This window comes from Talpa occidentalis, unplaced genomic scaffold, assembly GCF_014898055.3.
Source record: "Talpa occidentalis isolate TD23 unplaced genomic scaffold, MPIMG_talOcc4v2.1 talOcc4.16, whole genome shotgun sequence".
Taxonomy (NCBI): domain Eukaryota; kingdom Metazoa; phylum Chordata; class Mammalia; order Eulipotyphla; family Talpidae; genus Talpa; species Talpa occidentalis.
Genome location: NW_023601653.1, coordinates 7377683 through 7393407, shown reverse-complemented (window position 1 = coordinate 7393407; position 15725 = coordinate 7377683). Strand labels below are relative to the sequence as shown.

Sequence of the window (15725 nt, the reverse complement as noted above, 5' to 3'; positions counted from 1 at the left end):
TCCAAGCCTATAGCCTGCAAATTTGACATGAATGTTTAGTATATTGTGAACATTAACTATATGGAGTTTTGGCTTTCCAGTTAAAAATGTCAGTGCCAACACAAGGTGTTAGTAGTCATAAGTAGTGAAATATTATGAGTGGTAAAAGGTTAATATGAAGAGGCAGCCAGCAAGAGACCACTCTTATCATTGACTGACTACTTACTAGTTAAATAACAAAAGTTGCTACGAAGTTATAAAATCTGTATTTTACCATTTTTCCCTAAGAGTGATGTGCTTGTTTTGTCTCAATCCTCTCTGAAGTCTTAAGCGTTATCCCTTTACAAATGAGGAAATGTAGATGCAGAAAGTACTGCTCTACGTTTTTACAGCGAGAAGATGGCAAAACCATAGTGAACACAGGTACAGTTCAGTGCCGCAGTCACTTCCAAGTTGAATCATGTATAATTCATCAGACTCCTTCATCATCTACCATATTGAGCAAATGTGCTTGTTGGAAAACTATCTGAGCTTTTTTCACTGTTCACATGTCCTTTTGTCCTAACAGGCCTCGTTTTTCTTGACATACTATCGTCTTTAAACTTCAGAGGCATGTACTTTGGGTCTTGCCTGAAAGTGCTTAAGGACATAATAGATTACATTTATGCAACTTGTCAGTATTATAGGACTTAGAAGCTTTAGCAATATTAATATTGCTAAAATACTTAAGAGGAAAAATTAAGAACAGATTTTTCTTAATTGTTTTCTCCTTATTAGCACACACTTTTTTTTTTTTTAAAGATTTATTTATGCTTACAAGAACTGGGGTACATGCCACAGGTGGGGGTGTGTGTGAGAGGATTCACCAGAGACAGAGTGGGGAACAGAACAGACAGATTGACTGAAATACACTGCTGAGGGGAGCAGTGGTGGAGGCAGGAGAGGTCTGCTGCACCATGTGGGTAGCTCCCTGGCTGGGGATCAAACTCATGCTGTGCTGCAGTGGCTGCCCTTAGCCTCATAGGTTGCATCTTAACCCCTTGCGCCACCAGGGAGGCCCTAGCACAAGTTTTTTTTTGGTTTTTTTTTTTAAGATTTTATTTTTATTTATTTATACAAGCACTGGGTACAGTCAAAAGCACGGGAGGGTGAGAGAATTCACCAGAGCCAGAGCGGGGAGCAGAGCAGGCAAACTGAAGTACACTGCTGAGGGGAGCAGCAGGCGGCAGGAGAGGTCTGCCCACCATGTGGGACCCTCCGGTGGCCCTGGAGCAGTCGGGGATTGAACCGGCGCTGCGGGCAGCTTCGCAACCCAGCGCTCAACCGCTGCGCCACCGGGGTGGCCCCCCCAGCACACACTTTTAAAGCCTAGTTTTAATCAGTTTCGTAGTATGCTTGATATTTGTCATTTACATTCTTCTTTAAGATTATTTATTTATACAAGCAGTGGGTAGTCAGAAGTGTGGGAGGGTGAGAGAATTCACCAGAGCCAGAGTGGAGCAGAACAGGCAGAGTGACGAAGACACTGCTGAGGGGAGCAGCAGGAGAGGCAGGAGAGGTCTGCCGCGCTATGTGGGACCCTCGCCAGCGGCTGGGGATCAAACCCCGCTGCAGAGGCTGCGGGCAGCCTTGCAGCCCAGCGCTCATCCACTGCACCACCAGGGGAGGCCCTGTCGTTTACATTCTTATCCTGTTGACAAAATCCACACTTCCATTTCTGATTTAATACTCTGCATGGAGTTACTGTGACTCCACATCCAGTTTGGGGACACATGCGTTATTTCTGCTTTTGTATCATGAATGACAAAACTTAAGGCAGTTTTATTCTTGGAAAACCAAGATCTGCCCATAATGACTTTAACCAAGTAAAGTAAGAAGGCAGGAACTTATTCCCACCAACATGGGGATGTTAAAAGTTGTTAATGGAGGAATTCAAAGGAAGTGCATGCTAAGTTACACCCCACACGACCCAGCAATGTGTTTAGATGAAGACAGACAGAAGGTTATCTGACTTGAAGTTCATCTTCAATGATCATGGCCCTTACAGTCCAAATAACACTGAAAGAACACTTTCAATGTCATGCTCCTTATTTCTAGACAAAGCATGGACATGGTATCCCGGCCTTCATGAGGCATCAATACTAGTGGGGCGGAAAGCACTAACAAGTCTTGAGCATTATTAAAACACGTCAAACCGCAAGGATATATAACTTCCGTAAAGTCTTTATATTCTACAATAAAGATATCAGGCCCAGTGGTTGCTCAGATGGGTTAAACGTGATTAAGTACTAAATTTGGTTTTACACTATCCAAAAATTTGTTTAGTCAATACTGACCTTTCAGATTTAAGGATCACGAACACGACGCCTAAACAAACACTAAAGCGCCCTGGAGTGGCTAGAACTACAGCAGCACTGGTCACTGTGTCTCCCGGCGTGGGTGTGAGAAGAGAAAACCCATCTCGTGCGGGTCACATCCGAAAAGGCGCCCAGGGAGGTGCTGGAAGGAGATGCTGCAGTTGCAAAGCTGGGGAGGGCCTCTGAGATCCTTAACCTGCAGCGCCCTGCTGGACTTGGAGGACCCCACAAACTCGGAGGTTAAAACGTATCTCTGCCTTTTTTTTTTTTCTTCAGAAAAATCTTCAAATTCTCAAAGGAACCGCTAACCTTAAAAAAAAACAAAAAACTGAAGCGTCTCCTCTCCTAACTCCAGCATGCAGAGAAAACGCCTCCCTGTTAGAATCATGCAACCGCTAACGGCAGAGACCGGTCCCAGGCCCCGAGGCGCCGCGGCCTCCAGCCCCGCCCCAGCCGCGGCCCAGAGGGGGCGCTCGGGGCGTGGGGGCGCGAACCCCTAATCTGTGCCTCCTATTTGAGGGGATACAAGCCGGGCGCATCTTTTCGCGGGGAGACCTCCACACAGAATACATTCCTGCCGGGGAGACCCCAAGCCAGAGCTGTCACGGAGGGCGCGGGTGGCGGGGGGCCAGGCCCCGCGGGCTGATCCCGGGGAGCCCCGCCGGGTCGCGCCCCATCAGACCGATTTTCCCATCAACAGAGGGCGCCAAACCACGCCCTCAAAGCCGCGCGCCGGGGGCGTGGCCCGTGGGGGCGTGGTTTGAACGGCCACGCCCCGTTCCGGCCCTCGGGTCGAGCGTGACGTCCATCGACGCCAGGAAGCCGCCGTGAGGTCATCGCCCTCCGCCTCGGGGCGCCCGGCCCTCACGTCAGGGGCGTGGCCCGCGGCCACGCTCTGGCCTCCCGGCGCCCCGCCCCCCCGCGCTCCTCGCGGCCGTCGGGCGCGTCACGTGACGGGTCGGCGGCGCTGGCGGTTGCTGTCAGCTGATTCCCCGGGTCAGTGGCGGCGGCGGCCGTGGCGATGGACTTTCTCCTGGGGAACCCGTTCAGTTCTCCGGTGGGACAGCGCATCGGTGAGTCTCGGGAGCCCCGCACAGCCGCGCCGCGGAGCTGCGCGCCCGGCTCCGGCCCCTGGGGGCGCCGCAGGTCCCCAGTCACACGCCCGAGGGAGGCGGGGAGGGAGCGGAGCTGGCGTGTCCCCCACCCCCGGCCTGGCCCCGCCCCGTGTCCCGCCCACCTTGACTGACAAGAGCCGCGACCGCTGAGGAGGCCTCAGCTTGTGATGGATGCTTACGGCCGCCAATAGGCACGGAGGAAGGGCGGGCCAGCGGCTCAGCCTCAGTGCGGGTGCCGGGGTCGTGAGTCCAGGGACGAAGTTTCGGAGGTTCAAGGGGCTGCGTGTTTTGGGGTCCCTGCGCCCCCCCACGCGCTTTCCCGGCCGGAGTCGCGCCGGCTGCGTGCTTGTGACCGCCCTTCTGGTCGCCGGGCTCTCCGGACGGGGATCCTCCAAGGGGCCAGAGGTCCATTCTCCCGGGGCCCTGGGACCCGGGCTCGGGGTGCGCGCGGGATGCGCGCGGGGTGCGGCGGAACCGCGGCTCCAGGCGGCCCAGGTCCCGGGACGAGCTTGCTTGGGTTGCTCTCACCAGCCACCCTCAGCTCGACCGCAGAGAGGGCGGATCCTTGAGCTGGACGTGAGCTGAGAATCCACCTGACTCGGCCTCCCTTGCTCTGGCAGATGGAGCAGCCGGCCGCGCGGCCCGGCTCCCGGCTCGGGTGACCCCCGCGCGGAGACGCCCTTACTAATTCTCTGACGAGGTTGCCTCACCTGTAATTAGGGATTAGTAGTCCCTGCCTCTTTGGGATTGCTGTGTATAAAGTACTTACAACAGTGGCCGGCGGGTCACCAGTGCGGTGCAAGAGAGAAAGCGGTGCTGTGTGTGATCGTTGTTGCTGAGGTGCCACAAAGCCGACGGGGGGAATGCCTGGAAATGGCTGGGTCTGGTAGGGGCTCACTCTGCGCACCAACCCGGTCCACCCACAGATCATGGCCCAAGCAGCACACAGGTGTCAAGGGACAATCTGGGTGCACCCCTTCTAGCCTGGAGAAACCACAGGCGGTGCTATGGAACTCTTCCCTCTTTTTGATGGTTTTTAACCTTAAATCCGGAATGGAGAACGTGGATCTTTAAGACAAAATATTCTTTCCATTCTTACTGTCTCAGTAGCCAAACTTCACTGAAGTCCCTCCACCCGACTCTGTTGTAATCGTCAACATGGCTGTTTGTGGCTCTTCTGAGGTTTTGTAATCAGATATCTCCAAGAGGCAGGTGGCAGCACAGGACTTACACACCAGGAAGCTGCTCTCTCAGGACCCTGGCCTCTTGAACCTCTCCCATCCCCATCATAACACACACACACACACACGCACACACACACACACACCCTACACACACACACCCCTACACACACACACTCCACCCCACCCCCAGTGAGTCATTGTTTTAGAGCCAAAGGAGAAGCCAGCTCTCCTATTTCTTTTTTTTTTTCTCTATTTCTCCAACTGCAGATACCACTGCTTTTATCACATGCCAAGTTTGAGACTTCCTACTTAAAAAAAAAAAAAAAATCTGACCTTCAAAATCAAATACTATTCCTGATGCTTTCTTGAAAATGTCACCTGGGCTCTGGACTTTGGCTGATCAAGGAAAATTTAGTTTCTCCTCCTACCCTGAAGGGTTGCAGCTCCTGAGCAAGAAATACTTTGTCCAGAGCAAATGCTACTAAATCAAAATACCTTAAAACTCAAACCAAATTTTACTGTTGGAAGAGTCTTTTCCTTGGGGATTTTCTAACTCAGGGTCCTCTTCAGAATCCCCTGGAGGACTTGTTAAAGCCCAAAAGGTAGGGCCCCACCCGCACATCTCTAGCTCTGTGAGTCTGGAGTGGGTCCAATGATGTGTATTCTAACAAGGTCCCAGGTGATGCTAATGCCTCTGGATTGGGAACCACACATTGAAAACTTCTGTTCTAGTTTGTTCCCTTCGAGTTACATAGGAGTAGACAAATACAGAGAGGGGTGGTAGTCTGTAATTCCCCACAACCTGTGACATGAGCTCCCCAGAGCCATTGAAGTTTGAACCAAAGCTGAAAGATTCTAAAGGCAGAATTAAATGGAGACTAGCTACCAATTGTTAATGTCCTCAGTTTTCCATATTCTTTCAGATAAAGAAGTGGAAGTACTGCCAATGGGCTGTGACTATTGATGACCGAGATTAGCTGCTTGTATTTCTGTAAGCCTGCCCACTCTTTTACTGCAGGAGTAAAATGATTTAAAGTCTACTGCCACCATCCTCTTATTGAGAGTAGAGCCCTGAGAATTGGCCTCCCTGTGCGCAGTGGCTTCTTCTGGTGCTTGTCCTCCTGCACACACCTTTGTGCTTGCTGCCCCCTCGGCCTGAAGTGCCTGCTCCTATGTGCATCCTTCAAAGCCCCAGTGATTATCACCTCCTCTGTGAGGCCTTCCCTGACCTCCTCAGAGCCAATCATTGCTCCTCTTCTCTCCTGTCACCATAGCTCCCCTACCTTTGGACTGGGGATTATAACAGCCTCCACCTGCTAGGTGAGCATGAAGCGAGATGCTCCCCCAGAGAGTACCTGGCACATTGTCAAAGGGCGGGAAACATTAGCTCGTTTTATTATTTCCACGGTCACTAGTCCACTAAAAAGCACTGTCGTGTTCTGCTAGCAGCTGTGTGTGTGTCCACAGCTAGACTGCACTTCCTGAGTACATGGACCCACAGCAACTAGTTTGGTACTTGGCACGTAGGAAGAGGGAAGCAAGGAGAACAGGAAGGTCACATTCTTTAACCAAATACCATGTGCAGATGCCATGCTAGTATCCTAGGTGTTAATGTGCACCATGACCCTACAGGTTTTACTGTTTTCCCCCATTTTACAGAAAATAAGTCTGAAGGCAGGTATCGCTTCCCGGGGTCTTGCAACTCTGAGGGGGCAGAGTCCAGACCCAGGTTGCTCAGCTGCAGGTCCTCTCTAATCCCTCCCCTCCCTGCCTCTGGCTGATCAGTGCTTGTTGGGATAAACTTTAGTGCAGCCCTCCAAGATCCAGTCATCGTTCTAGATTTTTCAAAGATTGTCTGTCCTGATTAGGATGCACTCGGACTGGTGTGTGTCTCCAGGTGCTCTGATCTGGAGCTGCCCAAGGGTAGCAGCCTGTGGCTAAAAGGATCCCAGATAATTAGGAGGAGGTGATGTTGACACAGTCCACCTCTCCAGGGATTTCAAAACCCTTTCCAGGTATTCTCTGAGGACAGAGCTGACTGACCCTGACAGATGTCAGAAGGCAGCCCATTTTCCATTCTGAGTCAGAGGCTGACTCATGAAAGTAAGCTGCAAGCAAGACACTGTACTGGGGACCAGACCCCCGAAGTCAGGGTGTGGTGCTAGCCAGATGTAACAGGAAGAGTGATGACCCTGATGGGGGTAGACAGGAGAGGGGTGAAGTCAGGATCCAGTGAGAGACCACAGGTGCTAGTGGGGAGGGAACCCCTCAGGTCTGGTGGGGTGCTATTGTGGGAGGGATGAGCTATAAACCCAGCAGGACACATTGTGATGTCATCGAGGGGATGCTGGGCTTGCAGGCAGGAGACCTGGCTGGGTTCAGCTCCTTGCTCTGTCACTTCCCTCCCCAGTGCCCACCCCCTTCTTGCCCCTCCCCATCTCCCTCAGGACTGATGCGGACAGGAAAGGATTGCTACCAGAAGCAGGAGGGAAACTCCTGGCCTCATGATAGAACTGATCCCATGGGCCCAGAGGGCCGAGTGCAAGGTTACAGGAGAAGAAGCAAGGCGCCAGCATAGAGGACCATCCCCGCCCTTTCAGAGATGGCGTGGTCCTGGCCACTTCCCCCGCCCCACTGGAAGGGGAAGGCCAGAGGGGAGGGAGGTCAGCACAAGGTCCTGCACTGGCTGGCAGGGCGACCTAGAGCAGGATCTGCAAATTTTCCCCCCCACCTTTTTTCTTTTTTAAAGATTTATTTATTTATTTATACAAGCACTGGGTACAGTCAGAAGCACGGGAGTGTGAGAGAATTCACCAGAGCCAGAGCGGGAACAGAACAGGCAGACTGACGTAGTACACTGCTGAGGGGAGCAGCGGGCATGGCAGGAGAGGTCTGCCCGCCATGTGAGACCCTCGCCGCCGCCGGGAATCAAACTGGCCCTGCAGAGGCTGCAGGCAGCTTCGCAGCCCAGCGCTTAATTTTTCATAGAAGAACTGGGGTAAAGGCCAGAGGTGCAGGGGCTAAGAAGACCCACCAGAGACGAAGTGGGGAACAGAACAGGCAGACCTACTGAAATCCACTGCTGAGGGGAGCAGCGGGCAATACAGGAGAGGTCTGCAGCGCCATTTGGGCCAGCTCCCTGGCTGGGGATCGAACTTAGGCTGCAGCCGTGGTAGTGCTGAGACTTAACCCCTAGGCCACCAGGGAGACCCAGGATCTGTGAACTTTTGCTGGAAAGGGCTCGATAGTAAACTGTGGTAGCTCTGTGGGCCGGGTAGGTGTTCACTGTCCTTGCAGGAAAGCAGCCAGAGACCAACAGGCCCGTGAATGGGCAGTGTATTCCCATCAGACCTCACAATTCCAGTGCTGACATTGGAATTTCATGTAGTTTTCACATCATGAAATGCTCTTCCTCTTTGGATTTTTTTTCAACCATTTAAAAATGTGAAAACCAGTCTTAGCTCATGAGCCATACAAAAGCCACTGAACTTGGCCTTGGGCTCAGAGTTTGCAGACCTCTGGGTTAAACCAACTGGTCCTCCAGAATGACAGAGGACAGTGTTCTTTGGAGTGGGGTCCCAAGCACCTACATGAGATGCTTGCGGGTGTGCCCCACCCCCCAATCCAAGTCCGAATTTCACGTGAGCCCACACACGTGAAGCTCCCCAGTCCACTCATCTGTGTTTGGGGATAACAAGAAATAATGTCATCTGGCAGCCGGCTACAGAGTCAGGCCCAGGGTGAGCCCCAGAGCCAGACCAGAGGCCTGAGTCCTGCCTCTGCCTTCATCTTTGTTGCCTAGAGCTAGTTCCTTAACCTCTCTGTTCTGGAAAACAAGGATAACCACAGTCCCCTCAGGTGGGATTTGTACAGCATTAGGAAGCACTTGGCCTGGTGCCTGCCAGACAGTGGGAACCAGTTGATAATTGTTAGCCAGTGACTTTTCACGGGTGGCACCCCCTTTGCTGGAGCATGGTGCAAATTAGTGGCGAAGCCAAGAGCCACCCCAGGGCCCTGACTCCCGGGCAACCTCTGTGTTGGCCTCAGTGTCTCTGGTGATGAGCAGTGGCTGGCTGGGCGGTGGCCACATGCAGGGACAGGTCAGGTTCCATGCAGGCTGTGGGTGGGGCAGCCCCACTTGGGAATGTGATCCTGCGCCTGACCCTGGGGTGGACTGCTGAATAGGTTTTGTTCCCTCACTCAGCTCACAGAAGTAGAGAGAAGTCCCAGATTTTTCGCTCTTCTGGCTTTAGAAAAAAACAAAAACCCTCAGTGTGTTCTCATTAGCTTGGGTGAGTCCCCTGTGAGAAACGGGGTTCAGACAAGTTAACTCTCTAACTCCCTTCAAGGAGGTCTCTAGCAAGGTGGTGCTTTCCAAATTCTGCTCGGTACCTCCTTTGTCATTGATTGGTCGCGCGCTGCCTTGAGTTTCATTTTCCCAATGGTTGCCTTTTAACTGGCTCGCCTTTTAAAATTTCTCCTCATCTTGAGTGATTATATTCATTAAACAGTGACTTTAATGAGTCAGGTCATAATTTGCTTTTTTCCCCCTATTCCACATTAGAGCAAATACGTGGCTCATAAAGTGTAAGTTTGCCCGTGAGCCCACCTGACGTGATCCTGGGAGCACGTTCTGGCCCCTCAGATGTGTGCAGCCTCAATAGGTTCAAAATTTGGACCCTGCATCAAAGATTTGGGTTCAAGTGCCCGCTCCGTGCTCTCCCTGCCGTGTCCCCAGGCAAGTGACAAAACCCTTGAGAGACCTCAAAGGACATGGGAAGCTTGGCAGTGATGGGGCCCTCAGCACACTGTGGAGCAGCTGCCTTGCAGGCCTCCAGCTTCAGGCTTCGCTCCTGAGCAGGAGGAAAGTAGAGGAAGAAAGGGAGGAGCGGAGCGAGGAGCTGCCAGGCCACCGGAGGCTGCGACCAGAGACTTGAGGACAGACAGAGGTGTCCCCTGGTCTGTCGGAACTTGTCCAATGGTGACGCCTGTGTGCGCTGTTCATGTAGCCGTCGGACCACCACAGGTGCTTGTCCCACGAAGACATAGAAAGGAGTCCGTAGACTTTTTAGATAGCTAGCAGAGAGAAGCAAACTTTATTTAAGAAGGTAAGAAAAAGTTTATTTAGAGGAAAAAGAACAAAAGCAAAGACTCCAAGGCAGCATTGCCAAGGAGGGGCAAAAGATGCTGTCATAGGCCGTGTCTGGGGGATATGGATGTTTCTCCATTCTGAGATCTCATCCTCCTGCTTTGTGATTGGCTCTTCCTCCAAGTGGCTGTACTCCTCTGGGCAGATGTGCCCATTTTCCCAGCTCTTACCATATAGTTTTTCTTTTTAACTCCCCTGTCCCATCCCAATTAGCCTTAAATTTTAGCCTTAAAATTTACTGCCCTCATTAGCCCTCTTGAATTTCTCTGCCCTTATCTCAGAAGCCTTTTTTAACTCTCGAAGTGCCTGCCTGCACTGTGCTTAAAGCTGCCTAATTAACCCTAACTTGCCCTGGGACTCAATGGCTGCTGTGTAAACCCAGAGTGGTTAGCTTTATGCTGGGGGTGGGGGTGGGGTGGCGGTGGCAGAGCTTTAAGTGTCAACCTGGCACCCAGATGTTTGGTAAAACATTCTTCTCAAGGTATCTGGGAGAGATGAGGCTAATGAGTGGACCTGGAGTAGAGCAGATGATTCTGCTAGTGTGGGTGGGCCTCATCCAATGCCTTGAAGGCCTCACTCCCCAGAAGAGGGAACTCTGCCTGTAGATGTGACTCCAGCTGTGTCTGTCCCCTGGGTCCCAGGCTGCCGGCCTACCTTACAGAGTCTGAACTTGGTCAGCCTCCACCATGGCCTGAGTCAGTCCCTTAAAACAAACCTCTCTCGATACATAGAGATGGGAGATGCAGAGAGAGAAGGGCTGGGGGAGCCTTAGGGCTGACTGAAGCGCCTCCAACATTCACAAGAGGGGGAGGCAAAAAGAATGTCTCATCTGCCCTCACACGCCATGTCCCCACCAAGCTTCCTCTTACCTGGACTTGTCAACAGCACACCTCCCGCACCGCCCCCAACTGAAGTTTTTATCAGTTAGGTACTATAGTTAGTTAGTTTGGCTTTAAAATTGTGGGTTGCAGAAGTAATACCTTCTGTAAGGCATTTAGAGTTCCTCTTGAGGCCTGTGGTTCCAAAATAGCAAGGGAGTGGCACTAGGGTTTTTGAGGAAGGACTGCCTAGCAACTTAGGAAACTGCTGGAACTTTCCATGCCAGGTCTGGAAAGAGTTGCTCACTTAGAAAATAGGCTGCAAGGGCCTCCCTGGTGGCGCAGCAGTTGAGCCTGGGCTGCGAAGCTGCCCAGCTGCCCACAGCCTCTGCAGCGCCGGTTTGATCCCCCGCCTCCAGTGAGGGTCCCGCATGGCACAGCAGACCTCTTCTGCCGTGCCCACTGCTCCCCTCAGGAGTGTCCTCCGTCTGTCTGCCTGTTCTGCTCCCCGCTCTGGCTCTAGTGAATTCTCTCACCCTCCTGCGCTTCTGACTGTACCCAGTGCTTGTATGAATAAATAAATAAATATTAAAAAAAAAAAAGAAAATAGACTTCAAGGCAATATGCTGGCTGAAAGATAAATGGCTTCATCATATATATAATTTAAAAATCTGTCTTGTTGGAGTACCTGAAATTTTCAAACAGTTTTGGTGCTTGCTCTGTGCTGGGTAGAATGCCATGTGCTGGGGTGCATTCTCTCATTTCCCCCTCTGTGGCTCTGGAAGCTGAGTGCTTTAGGTAGCCCCATTCTGCAGAGGAGAAACGGAGGCACTGAGGTTAAGGAATTCACTCGGGGTCACACAGCTAGTAAATGCTCAAGTCAGGATTTATGTATGTCCACCTCGTTGCTTCCCCTTAGAATTGAAAGGAACATGCTGGTTTTCCTTTTGAGTGAAAACGAGACTCGCATTAACATGGAGAAAACCCATCTAGAATGAATGTCTTCGTGGCTCTTTCTGTGTTCCTCTCCTCCCATGTCTGCCTCGTCCTCACACTTGTCCCCACCTCGCTGGAAGCGCAGGTGAAGGCGGCCCCCTGCCACTGTTTCTGACTCCCATAGCAGGAGAGCAGGACCTCCCCAGGAGCTCCCCAAGAGACTGCCACATATGATTGAGTAGCCAGAACTGGGACACAAAGAAGGCTAATGGGCTGGTGACTTTCAGTACGACAGGCTGTGCTGGCCCAGGTACGCCAGCCAGCATGGGCAGAGGCGCACGTTCCCACGCTGCTTACAGATGGGGATGGCGAAGCCGCTAGAGATCATGTCCAGAGGGTGTGGTCTCGGGAACAAGGATGCTCCTGTGGAGGATGGATTAGGGACGGACATGATCCTTTTTAAAAAATATTCAAAGGACTGCCAATTGGAGGAAAGATGAGGATTTCTACACCACAGCTAGTAAGAAATCAATGAGGGCTCCGGGGCATTTCATTTAAATTAAAGTGTTATAAACAATAAAGTTTATTGTCCTCGAGACTATGGCCTCAGCCCTCAGTTCAGTTATTCAGCCAGCATGTGTGAGTGCTGTAGCTTCATCACAGTGGGCCCTGTCTGCTGTGGAGGATATGGCCATTCATCAGCTGTAATTTCCACCCTTGAGCCCACAGCCTAGAGAAACAGAAAGAAAGAGAGACAGAAAGAAACAAAGAAACCAGTTCTGTAGGTTGCTTTAGCAAGTTCACTAGACAGGGCTTATAGCTGTGGTCCTGCCAGTGCAATGGCCAAGCGAGTGAAGCGCAGCCCTCCGAGGGTTCAGGGCAGACTCCTTGAAGACCTGCCCTTGAGCTGGGCTTCGGAGCAGGGGCTCAGGTGCAGAGGCAGAAGGGGCACCTTCCTGGAAGGACTAGTTGACATGGCACGGTCACAAGGCCTGAGCTGGTGGGAAGAGGAAGTGGGGGCATCCACATCGCTTTGGTGAAGCCTGGCGTAGTTTGGGGTCTAGGCAGAGCCTGTCTATAGCACAGGTCTGTGAGGAGCCAGGGCGGCTGGAATTCGGTACCCAGAGAGGCGCGGTAGTTGGGTGCATTGGTGCAGGCACATGGCTTCCCTAGCACAGTCTTAGGTTGCGCAGTTTCAGGCTGGGGTTGGCAGCTTGGTGATGTCAGCTCAACACCAGCCCTTTCTTTCTCTGTCCTTAGTATGTTGACCTTCTGTCCTGGGCTTAAGCTCCAGGCACCATGTTTCCATTTGCGGGGCAGGCAGGAGAAAGGGAGCAGAGGCTTTCCTCTCCTGGGCCAGGCCTCTGCATCCCGGAAGGGACGCTGCCCATCTGCTGCCCAGCAGTAAAGGGACTAGATATCCTTTACTCCCTGGGGGTCAGAACTATCTCCTGCTGACTTCTGAACCAGGCCATGGCAGAGGGAGTGGGGCGGGTAAAGAAGAGGGGAGGGGCAGCTGGGCAGACCGGGATGAGGTGTTGCTGGGGCTCAGGGCCTGATTCCCTTTCCAGTGCTGAGGACGACTGACCTGGGCCAGGGCATTCATTCCTGAGATCAACCCCTCTTTCCTCTCTGGGACCTTCAGCCTCCTCCAAGCTCCTGGACCTGTCCCTGCCTCAGCACGGCCCTTTTTCCCTCTGTCAGCTCACAGTTCTCCCCAGTCCTCTTCCCGTCTTCCTTGGTGACTCATCACTGATTCATCCACTGGGCAAAAGCTGATCCTCTACCAGTATGTCCCTCCCCTACGTTCTCTGACCTGGCAACTCATGCTGCACACTCAGCTCAGATGCCACCTCCTCCCCGACGCCTTCCAGGCTCCCCCTGTGGGTGATCACCCTCTTCTTGCAGCTTACACAGCACTCTGGGCTGGCCTCAGTCATAGCAGCTCTCCTGGTGCTGGAGCACCTCCTCCAGAGCGGAGGTCTGGTGTTCATCTTTGCCTCTAGCACCTGGCATGGGAGTGGACAAACAATAGGTGCTCAGAGTGTGTGACGGGGAGATTAGATGGCGGGGTAAAGGCACAGAGAAGGGATAGGAGGACACGGGGCAGGGGCTGAAGGCAGATGGTAGGTGGGAGGGAGTGGGTGAGGAAAAGAGGGGGTATTACTTACAGCAGATTCCAAGCATCCTGTCGTTTCATTCATAAATGTTGCAGTGTGTCTCTAAAAGGTGCTCAATGGGATTTAAGTCTGAAAACAGTTAAGACTAGAAAGAAATCACAAAGGCTAACTGGGGTTCCTTTGAGGGTGTGGGTAGGTGCCTTTTAGCGTGAAAACAAGGCATTCAGTAAATGTGGTCCAAAAAGAATATGTATGTGCAGGAGCCACTGCTGGGGCGCTGGTTAGGGAGAGACTCTCAAGGGGGCCTGCGGGCGCCTGATGGGTACAGCACGTCGTGACCTTTCTGTCACTGTCAGCTACCTCCTCTCCTGGGCCCTGCACGTGGGACCCTGCCCCAGACTGGCCTCGGGCTCTGGGGGCACGGTCTGCTGGGGTTGGCAGTCCCATCACAGACCACATTCCTTTGAGTCCAGGATGGCGGAATGCAAAGAAAAGCCGCCAGCTGAGCTCTGGCGGGTCATCATCAGTAAGAAAACAGTCTCAAAGGGCTCACGGCGGGACGTGGCGCCACGATCAGTGAAACATGAAGATTAGTCTCCACGCGGGATGGGGACGGGGGCGCAGCACTGAACGCGAGCAGAGAGGCAGCTGTCTACCGCGCTGAACAATGCTCTTCGTCCCCCCAGAGGGCAGATGGGGGTGTCCCGGGAGCGCCTGTCCTCTTCTGCACCAGCACAGCCACCAGCACAGCACGGTCTTCTCCGCAGACCTGTCAGTCAGGGCACGGTTACATTTTGTGGAGTCCCTGTGCCTGTGCCCTCCCAATGGACTGTAAACTTCCCAGGGGCAGACCTGCTCACTGAGGTCTCCCCAGGGCCTGCGTGACAAAGGGGGCTGATTTGGAGGGGCACTAACATGGAGGAACCGGGAGTATTTGGGCTTAAACCTGCTCTACAGCCTACAGGCTGTGCGACCCTGGGCAAATCACTGACCTCTCTGTGCCCCTGAGTTTATTCAGCCTCTGTCTTTGGGTTGTGAGATGGGAGTGGTGGGGGGTGACTGAGCTAAGTGGGGTGCCAAGGACTGTGCCCAATGCAGACTGAGTCCCTGGTGAGTGTGGAGACAGCGGGGGTGGTGAGGTGTTCAGCATCAGTGTCCCCCTCTGTGCCCTGTCACCTGACTGAGAGAAGAAAGGCCTGTGGGGGCCAAAGGGACATTAGCATCCAGCTCCACTGCCCCCCAGGAGGAACAGAGTGGGAGCAGGGGCTGGAGCTGGAGTCTATAGTGACCACTTTTTGTTCTGTCAACCAAGTCCCAGTCCTGGAGCACAGTCAGTGTCACATGAGGCGGGGAGGGGATGGGAGGGGTCTTATCTGCTTAGAAGATGAGATGTGAATCCAGGGGCTTGGATCTCTGCCCTTGGAATCCCAGTTAGCAGGCGGGGCCAGACTCATCCCACTCTCCAAATTCTGTGCCAATGCCAACATGCTGTGTCTGCCCCAACGCAGAGAGGAAAGGCTACTGGACAGACAGACAGGGGCCCAGTGACCCAAGTCCACAGAACCACCTGCTTTAGACCATAGCCCTGCAGCCTGGTGGCAGGTGGAGGTGTGCAGGCCTGGCTTCCTCAGCAGCTGGGACACGAGCAGAACTGCTACCCTGGGCTTTCAAGGTCACCGCCAACAGCTCAGAAGTCGGGAAGTCAGTTTTCATTCTGCTAGAACTGGTAACCATCGTCAGTGTTCGTGCTCTCCTTCCTGACATGGCAAGCCAAGTTACTTGTGGTTCAAACAAAACCAAAGCAAGTATCTCCAGATTCTTGTGGGTCTGGATTTCTGCCCTTAATGGATCCTCGCTTTCCCCGTGAAATGTTGAAGGAGGTCCTGCCCTCTGCCCGCCAGACGGGAGGGGAGCCGGCAGAGACAGCCACGGCGCCCGTCCTGGCCTCCTTCCACTGCAGTTGCTCAGGCTCTTGTGAGTCTCTTCTGCCTCCCTCCTTTGTTGACTCTGACTGAAACCAGCCCTTATCCATGCTTCCCCCAAAGCCTCCATCCTCTGAATGGCTCT

The 15725-nt window shown here is 53.0% G+C and overlaps 1 protein-coding gene across 2 annotated transcripts in view; it reads left to right on the top strand.

Moving 5' to 3' along the window:
* Positions 1 to 3280: 3280 nt before the first annotated feature.
* Positions 3281 to 15725, top strand: part of TOM1 (target of myb1 membrane trafficking protein) — a 33398-nt gene continuing 20953 nt past the window's right edge. The window contains exon 1 of one of the 2 annotated variants that reach the window (XM_037513663.2): positions 3281 to 3409. In XM_037513663.2, coding sequence (XP_037369560.1) covers positions 3358 to 3409 — 52 coding nt within the window. In that variant the 5' untranslated portion in view covers positions 3281 to 3357. The remainder of the gene's footprint in view (positions 3410 to 15725) is intronic. The other variant, XM_037513662.2, reaches the window with a different exon arrangement.